We start from the raw sequence: 9,755 nt of genomic DNA on the forward strand, positions 1-9,755 counted from the left end.
TGGAATTCTGTGGTTTAGCAAACAGCTATAATCAGCATCTGCAGTATTGCCTGATATGTTTCCACAGAACTCGCAATTTTCTGCAAGTTTATGGTTCTGTGTATAATATTAAAATGATAATAATATGCCTTTTTCTCTGTTCACTTGATTGAAACCAAGCTACTCTAGGGTTAAAAATATCGAATTTGTCCTGTTCGTTTTGAATAATTTTATCTGCAATTACAAGGTTTTCTTGTAATTGAAGAATTATTTCCATACTTTTCCATGTACTACTTTCTGAAGCGCTTCTATGTAAATATTTTTCAATTTTATTATGAGTACTTGATTAATAAATTTGAAAAGTAATTTTCATGTATTTTCAATATCCACAATGAAAAGTAGTTACTTCCAGTGGATTTTCCCAGACAGCGCTGTTTCGTCAGTGGTGCTAGGTTGAAACACAAATTATTTGGCAGGAAACAAGTGTATTTCAACTAGCTATGTGGGAATCTATCGTATATGGTTACCATTATATACTCAGTTGAGTATTTGTTGATGGATATATGAACCTAAACTAAACTCTTCGATAATACCCTGTATGTGTATCATGTAAACTATCGAATATGATAGTCTACATTTCATTCTTTAAATGTTTTGCAAAAGAAATGGATATATTTTTGCTTGTGAGTGGAGATGCATACATCCTCTTTTATGAAAAGGAGGAAACGAGTTCCCACCTTTGAGCGTTTTGAAAAGTTATTTTTGAACTGTTAATTTTAATGTTATAATGAATTATATTTATTTGTGTATATAATTTTTTTTTTGTATAGATAATTTATGGCTTATGTAATCTCCAATATTTATTTTTATATTTCAATACTGCATGTAATTTCGATGTGGAGAAAAAAGTATTGTTATATTTTCATTTGTTATATATTTGAAATTCGCCGAGAATATAAACAAACGAATATCTCTTTGTGGTATATTGATAAATTTTCGAAATAGACTAGGTAAATTATTTAGTTCCAATAATGATTTTACTAATTGTTATTCTCTAGTTATCCACATTGCTTAGTTTATGGTTTCCTAAGAAACAATATATTGATTATACAACTGAAAACGAATGGTTTACTGCAATTTTAGTGAAAACATAGATCTGAAACTATATTGAGCGATTGGCTGTCAAACCAACTGACATGTGAGTCTGATATTCAATAATCTGAAGAGAATATACTTTATTGAAATTTACATACATCGTGATCGATAATATGAATATTACAACAGTCTCCGATTCCTGCTTCGAGGAAAATAATTCCGAGGACGTATCAGAGACGGAATTTGTGAGTGATGATGACTTTGAAGAACATTCTAAAGAGCTTCACCCACCCAATTTGACTTCTTACTTGAAGTCTTTGGATATCAGTTGTCCATCTTCTAGCAGAAACTTAGACTTCGACCAAGAAGATGAACATTTTTTGACAAACTGCACTCAAAGAAGTAAATATTCCATGATAACAGAAGACCAAACCTCAGATAACTTCATGAAACAATTCGATGGATTTTATAAAGAAATGATAGGAAAAGTGAGATCACTCAGAAACACGCCTGCGTTGTGTAATCAAAGCTTTGATAAAACATCAAACGTCGGTGAGGAAAATTTGTTCAAGAACCTGAAAGATACCCCTGAAGTTGCAAAAAAGATGAACGCTATCAAAAAACTGGATGACGAAATAAAGAATATCGTAAGTTTGTACAAAGTCCAAAAATCTGAGAGACTTCAAACTCAACTTGAGATGTGTAATGAGATTTATAACAATGATACACTTCCCGAAAGAGATTCACATATGTTCTTGGAACTGTGTAATTTTGAATTTTCAGAAGACGGTGTTGACGACGAACAAGACAATGACAAGCCCAGAAACTCGAAAACGCAACCTGTTGGTACATTCATAAAGAGAAATATAGAACTGGCAAAGGAAGGATTCTTGGCAAATTATTCTTTGACAGATGAAGAAAAGATCAAACTTGAAAATATTCTCTCTACACAAGATGATGATAATGAGGAGGAGAATATTAACGAAATACATGAATATATTTCAGGAGATGAAGAGTCGCTCACGAATGCATATCTTTTCACTAACGAATCTGAAAGTAGAATCAATGATATCGATACCGAATTAGAAAAGTTTTCATCAGATGAAAGAGCAAACGAAAAAAACAATATCAATGAAAATATCGCAAGATTAAATGATTGTATGTTGAAACTAAGTTTAGATAAAATTGACTCACAATTAAACGAACTGAGAGTCCAAGAAGAGAAGGAAAAAAATGTAACTGGCAGTGTAACAGTGGAAATAAATGAAGATTGTTCCTCATCAGAAGATGCATAGGTTTTATATTTATATTTTTTACTGTCTTTTTGCGGTAAAATCAACAAGTTACTACTGAAAATAAATGTTTTGTCATCTGATAGAAGTAATCTTATTAAAATATTATTTATTGTTTTGTTCATGACGTGAATTCTAGACATTTTGAAATGGTTGATTTATACCAATCATTTACTTTAACAATAAGGATAAAAATTGTTAATTTCATACATACACCATTATGAAGAAAAAATGTTGCATGCGCTGTAGACGTCAATTAAATATGTTTCGATTCAAATAAATTTTCTCTCACGATATTATATTGAAAACGGATTTTTGCATTTCAACACCAGTGAACCGGAATTAGTTTTTCTATTCAAAATATGGACCAAGCAACTAGTAACTATTCTATTTCATCTAGTCAATCAACAAAATGAAAAACCAATGGAATTATCAAAGTGTTCCGAGGTCTAATAAAGGATAATACTTATATAGACATTTAAAAAAATCTGTTTAAAATCTGTTTTTCCGTTAATCAGCTGTCGCCCCCATACGAACGACAACTCTCAGAAGTTGAGAAACTTTTGCGAGCTGAGGACTAACGAGGTCTTACCTTTTAACGTGTGATTCCTAACGTAACCTAACCTAACCGAACATTACTGCAATAATTCTGACTTATTGCGAACAACATTTCAGAATACCATGTTATGCTGAAGAATGGTTAGTGAGATACTTCTACTCCCTGTTTCGAATGACTAGAAATTCATTCAATACTTTACTAAGGGATATAGAATATGAAGAAATACATACGGATTTTATAGAACGAAATAACCTACTTTCTCTGATTCAGTGATTTCTTCGAAGATAGAAAAGCATAACAAGCTTGAACATCTTGATAGGCAGATTTTTTGCGAAGGTTTTCGATCATTCCACCATAATCTATAATATTCCGGGTTGTTCTAGAATGCTCTGGAACACTGTATAATGTTCTGAATGTTCTAGAAATTTCTAGAGGGCTATTTGAGATTGAGATATTGCTCAGACGTCTAAGGAATGCATTTTGACTGGCAACGTCAAGATACATATCGCCGTTTCTTTCATTAGTTCGGACTTCCATTGTCCATTAATATATGAAAAGTTTTGAAATCTCTGAAAAAACCAATACAAATGAAAAATTAAAAACAATGGCAGAAAATAATAATTATATTAAGTAGAAAACTCTGTAATGAAATTACAGTGAAATAAAAATAGAAAAGCATAACAAGCTTGAACATCTTGATAGGTAGATTTTTTTGCGAAGGTTCATATATTTTTTGATGAGATTGTTAACATTAAGGAGTCTGATGTTAGGAGTCCGTTCGAGGGTTCATTTTTCAAATTGTCCTTTCCAAAGTGTTTTTGAATTTGCAGCACATTCAGGATCTGAAAACATGACAGCAAAATCTCTAAAAGAAAGAACAATTTTCATGGCACACATTTTAAACTCTGGAAAGTATTAAAATCGACATCCAAGTAATAATTTTCCTGTTTCAGGTTGTACAACCCTACAACGTATTTGATAAAAAGTTTTCAGCATTTCATAAAACTATAACGATCGAAACTAAGCAGATACCACAGTACAGTAGTACAGTAGAAAGATTATGAAGACCCACTAAAATCACTATCCCCACTTTTTGGTAATAAATCACAGAGCGCATGATCGAATCACGGTATAGGATGTTTTTGGATGCGCCGTGAATTGCCTCGATATTCGGCGACGCTTGCATGTCCAAAATTTTTCATGTAATTTACCGGTTTTGGCAACATTTATAAATATTTTCTTCTTTCCTAAACACCTGGAACAATTGGAATGGAAAATTCAAAGCGTTTTCTAATATTCCACATTACTATAAAACAACCATTTAATTTTCCATGAAATTTGTTTCACTGTCGAGAAGTTTATATCTATTATTCACTTGTTGAGCAGTGTATAAAATGTCAAAAGCTGACAGACAATCCGCTCGCGGTAGAAAATTATGGATAGACAGTAGTCCTAAAAAAATGAAACTGTGAGGACACAAACATCAAAGGTTCCGACAAGAGTGACACTACTGGTTTGAGCCAATACTAATACTGTGCAGAAACTGACAACTGACTTAACGTAACGCTGAAAGGAGAACAGGAGTAGAAATGAAAAAGTTCGTACGCCAAGCGGTAGTTTCAAAAAATGGTTTTATTCCTAGGTTGTTTGACAAAAATTCTTTAACGACATCGAAATTTCTTAAAAAATATACAAACTAATGAACAATAAATGTTACTTTCATAATAATTTACCCACCTATACCAGGTAAAGAATTTAAAATGAAATCTCAATTTCAATTTCGCAAAGGTTCTGGAAAAAAATCGGTGACCATTCGTAAACACGAGTAATGAACTAAAATTAGCCTTTTTTCAAAGGCAACTTTGAGAACTTTCTCCAATAAACAAAAAAAAAGGGAATTATTGAGCTTTTACGCCATCTACCAAATGAGGGCTCAAACAAACAACGAATAAATTGATGGCACGATATGCAATCAAGACGACAGAGGGCAGCGGTGTGACCTCTAGCTGGATATTCAACAAACTCTAAAATTCAGAATTGTTATGCTACAAGGAAAATGGGTCAGAAAAGAATCTATTCTAATATTGACAAATAACAATCTTGCATTAAAAAAACTTTCCCTATTTTTTTAATTGAAAATCCAGGATAATCGTTACTTTCCACTTTTTGAGATAGAATTCATGAATTATAACAGGGGTGTTTGTTTCTCAATAAGGTTATTTTGGAGGTCTTCATGAAAATCAAAATTTATACAAACACATGTCCTGAAGGCAGGGCCGTCGCTATGGGTGGGGATGGGGAGGGAGCCTCCCCTCTTGCTTCTTCGACTTGGAAAAAAGTTGGGAAATTTAGGGCCGTGAAGATAGAAAAAAATAATAGTAAAAAAATGAATTAAAATAAAGAAAATAAAAATGAGAGAAAAGAAAGGGAGAGGTAATAAGAAAAGGGAAAGAACCAGGAGGAGGTTGGGATTTCCCAACATGTATAACTTGGAGATCCCATACTTTGAAATTCTGAGTTATTTGAAAACTTCAAAAAAGTTTAATTTCACCCAAGTAAGAGGACAGTCCTTAACAGTCCAAAAATTTTGAAGTGACAATTTTACAAAATTCACAACTTTTCGCTATTTTTTCGACTTGGATAAGTTGGGAAATTTTGCTGGTGGGGTTGGGAAAATTTGGATTTCCTCCCCCCGCTGGTTTTTCTTTTCGCTACGGCTCTGCCTGAAGGTCCTGATTTTTGGACTAGAGAGTGATCCATTTAAAAAAAGTTTTTTTTTGGGATATCTTGGGTACGATCCTTGATATTTTTGTATACATTTTTTTTGACACCATCTTTAATTTTTGAGAAAATTTGGTATCTTGACTTTTTTTTGTTGAACGCACAGGTTTTGCATAAAAACTTAAAATAATTCATTTGCACGTTGTTTTGTAATTGGGAATATTATACGGATGTACGAAAATTCGTAGAAACTTGTCCAAAATGGGAGGTTTTGAACCAGAAATGAAGTGTAATATACCCTCTGTAAAAATGTCATTAATTGAGGTAGCGGTTTCTAATTGATCTGAGGAAGATACAGGATCAAGTACATGGAAAGTTGGTAACAAGGAATATGTTCATATTCTTGCAGGTGAAATCTTCAGAAACTTTTATTATATATCTACCATATGCTATGGGTTAAGTCTACCCCCTCCCAACTTTTTTCAAACGAAACGAAAATGCATACTGGCTTTGAAAACTGTTCCCACAGCAGAACTGAAACGCTGGTTCTTGACGCGCTTCTCGCTAACCAAGTTAGCATTATCAGGAACAACTTGTTTATTATTCATGATGAACACAATTCATAGTGTAAAAAATGAACTATCTTAAACAAATTTATTTACAACAATATTTCACCATTCACAAACTAACTTATTCATTAGGTACAACACTTAGCAACTAACGCTTAATTTATTTCCACTATTTGAATTTCTTGTTTAGCCGCTCGATTCACTTTCTGAACTGACCTCTTGGACCAGGAAGACGGGCTTATATCAGTAAAGGTCCTTTCTAGAATTCTGTAGTCGGTTCGGTACTAGAATTTTACCGGCGATTCCCGACTGCACTCTTTTGAGGTGAGGTCATGTGTTTGTTCGATGAATCAGCTGGCCTGTCGGCCAGTGGCGGCTTCAGATCCGTTACAATAGGATTAAGTTTATTATTTTTTTACGATTCAAGAACAAAGTAAAAAATTATACTCTAACTGACAAAATTGAAGTTTTATTGATCGTTGGAAATAGATGTCAGATGCATGGAGAATATTTTGTTAAAAAAACTCATCTAAACCGTGCTACAATATCGAAATTGACGATATTGAAAACAAATTTCGTGATCTCGGATATACAAGATAAGTCTAGGGTCAGATGTCCATTCGACATAGACAATTAAATATTTTTTTTGGTGATGCTAAAAAATCCATATTCATCAAAGTTCCTGGAGGTCGCTTCAGGTCCATATGTCAAAAAATATAGTTTTATGTTTCCAGACAGCATACATTTAACTCGTATAGAATGCAATTAGTAGAAGAATTGTCTGATAATGATACTGATCAATAAGTGCAATTTTGTGAGACAATGTAAATCCTCGTTTAGTAAGGAATATCGATGTTTTTATGAGGCATTTTTTTTGAATGCCAAATGGCTGTTTAAATTTTCGAGCTATCACGGCCGTTTTTTGCAGCTCTTCCGTTCAATTTGAATCCGTAGAGAGAAATTGGCCGAAAATCGCTCAACGACAGCATATAGTGAGTGATAAGATGAAAAGATGCAAAAAATTAAAATACATACAGCACAAAGTTTTCTATCGATCAGTATACACTACGACAGTAAAATAAAAACTTATTCAGATAGGTATGAACCTACAAAAACACATGACATTAAAACTTACAGATTGTTTTTGATCATTCCACCATAATCTAAAATATTCCGGGTCGTTCTAGAATATTGTGAAACGCTCTGACACACTGTAGAATGTTCTGAATGTTCTAGAAATTTCTAGAGGGCTATTTGAGATTGAGATATTGCTCAGACGTCTAAGGAATGCATTAATGGACTTCCATTGTCCATTAATATATAAAAAGATTTGAAATCTCTGAAAAAACCAATACGAATGAAAAATTGAAAACAATGGCTGAAAATAATAATTATATTAAATAGAAAACTCTGTAATGAAATGACAGTGAAATAAAATACAAGTGAAAAAAATAGAACAATTATTTTGTTTAATTGTTCTGTTTTTACTTGTATTTTATTTCATTGTAATTAAACAAAAAAAATTGTTCTATTTTTTTTCACTTGTATTTTAATTCACTGTTATTTCATTTCAGAGTTTTCTGCTTAAAATAATTATTATTTTCAGCTATTGTTTTTGATTTTTCATTTGTATTGGTTTTTTCAGAGTTTTCAAATCTTTTTATATATTATTGGACAATGGAAGTCCGAAATAATGAAAGAAAATGATATGTATCTTGACGTTGCGAGTCAAATTGCATTCCTTAGACGTCTGAGCAATATATCTCAATCTCAAATAGCCCTCTAGAAATTTCCAGAACATTCAGAACATTCTACAGTATTCCAGAGCATTCCACAACATTCTAGAACAACCCGGAATATTATAGAATATGGTGGAATGATCAAAAACAATCTGTAAGTTTTATTATCATGTGTTTTTGTTTGTTCATACCTATCTCAATAAGTTTTTATTCTACGGATTCAAACTGAATGGAAGAGCTGCAATTGGAAAAACGGCTGTGACAGCTCGAAACATTAAACAGCCATTTGGCAAATCACCGTCGGAAAATTAAATGAATTTAGCGTCAAGATTCTGCCTCACTCACCATTAACCTCGGACCTCTCGACAGACGACTATCATCTTTTCAATCACTTCGATAATTGTCTTCACCAGTAGAATCTTCGCCAATCGAACTTAGCAAAAACGGCCTCCGTCGACTTCTTCGAATCCAGGGTACATATTTTCATGCTGACGGAATTATTCAACTTGTGTTACATTGGCAAAAGTATACTGATTCAAATGACACCTATTTCGATTAAACTGATATATTACAGTTCAAAGTAGACTCATAAAAACGGACAAAACAACGCGATTTCACGATAACTCCCAAGATATTAATTTGAAATGTACGGCGTAAAGGGCAACTATTATCTCAAGAGACTATAATTTTTTGAAATGAAATAATAGATATCGTAGGTATTCGTTTGAATAACTTTTAAATTGTCACGTTATCTGTGATCCATTTGAAAATTAAAATAAATGTAAGTATTATGCTATCCTCAAAAGATACATTTACTATGCCATCGCGTACTTTTTTGTAGACCTATAAAAGTAGAAGGAATATGTAGTGATTTGTTTTGTTATATCTCATAGGGATTAGGATTTACGTTTTCTGGTTCTGGGTGTGTATAAATGTTCGACGAAGTTTGATTTAACTTTTGATATATGAAAAGTACAAGAATAAACACAATACTTAAATTACAAAAAGAAAACAATATCTATGACATCCCTCTCAAAGTTTAAATCGTTCTTCCAGACATTTAATGGTGAGCCAAAACAAATAAATTACAATATTCGGCCATCCTGAATGTATGTCTGTCCTCATACATAATCATCTGATTTCTTTGGTTGTCTTGTTTTTCGTTTGAGTCTGTCATCAGTCATACCATTTTCTTCCACTCTTCCTTGGTAATCAGTAGTCCAGTCTATATCACTAGCGCTATCTTCATCACTCGATGGGTAAATTTTGTTTTCTCTATCTCTTCCAACTTCCTCAATAACAAACTCGTTTTCTTCATCTTCTTCTCATGAATCATTATCTTCTTCATGATTACAATATATTTTCATTTGTGATACAAGTGCTACTGTAGTTAAACTCGTATGTATCACCTTGTAAAATTTCTATTACCACAAATGGTTCCCGATATTTCTATAAATTTTTATTGGTTGACGATTGGAAATGTCTGGTTTTCTAAGGACTACTATATCTCCCAGTTCGAACTTAACTCCGATGAACCGCTTTTTTTATCAAAATATATCTTATATTTCTGTTGACTTTTGTTAACGTTTTCTTTAACTTTTCTTCTCATTTCTTCATGATCATCCGGTTTACTTTCCTTCTCTACCAAATCTTCAAATCTGGGTTGAAATCCGTACGGACATTCGCAAGGGGTAACGTCTGTTGTTTTATTCACAGCATTATTCATTTTCGTTTCCACTGAATTCAATGTTTGGCCCATTTCACGTCTTCAAAATTAATTGAAGATATAATCCAGGATATA

General features: G+C 32.6%; 1 protein-coding gene across 1 annotated transcript; it reads left to right on the plus strand.

Annotated features, from left to right (window-relative positions):
- The first annotated feature begins 1,109 nt into the window (after positions 1-1,109).
- On the plus strand, positions 1,110-2,480 carry LOC141480543 (uncharacterized). Its single transcript, XM_074170659.1, has one exon. The coding sequence runs from the start codon at positions 1,248-1,250 to the stop codon at positions 2,367-2,369; it is 1,122 nt and encodes a 373-aa protein (XP_074026760.1). The 5' UTR covers positions 1,110-1,247; the 3' UTR covers positions 2,370-2,480.
- The last annotated feature ends 7,275 nt before the right edge of the window (positions 2,481-9,755 follow it).

This window comes from Leptinotarsa decemlineata, unplaced genomic scaffold, assembly GCF_025532065.1.
Source record: "Leptinotarsa decemlineata unplaced genomic scaffold, Ldec_3_MD MMD2_P_RNA_scaffold_9, whole genome shotgun sequence".
Lineage (NCBI taxonomy): Eukaryota > Metazoa > Arthropoda > Insecta > Coleoptera > Chrysomelidae > Leptinotarsa > Leptinotarsa decemlineata.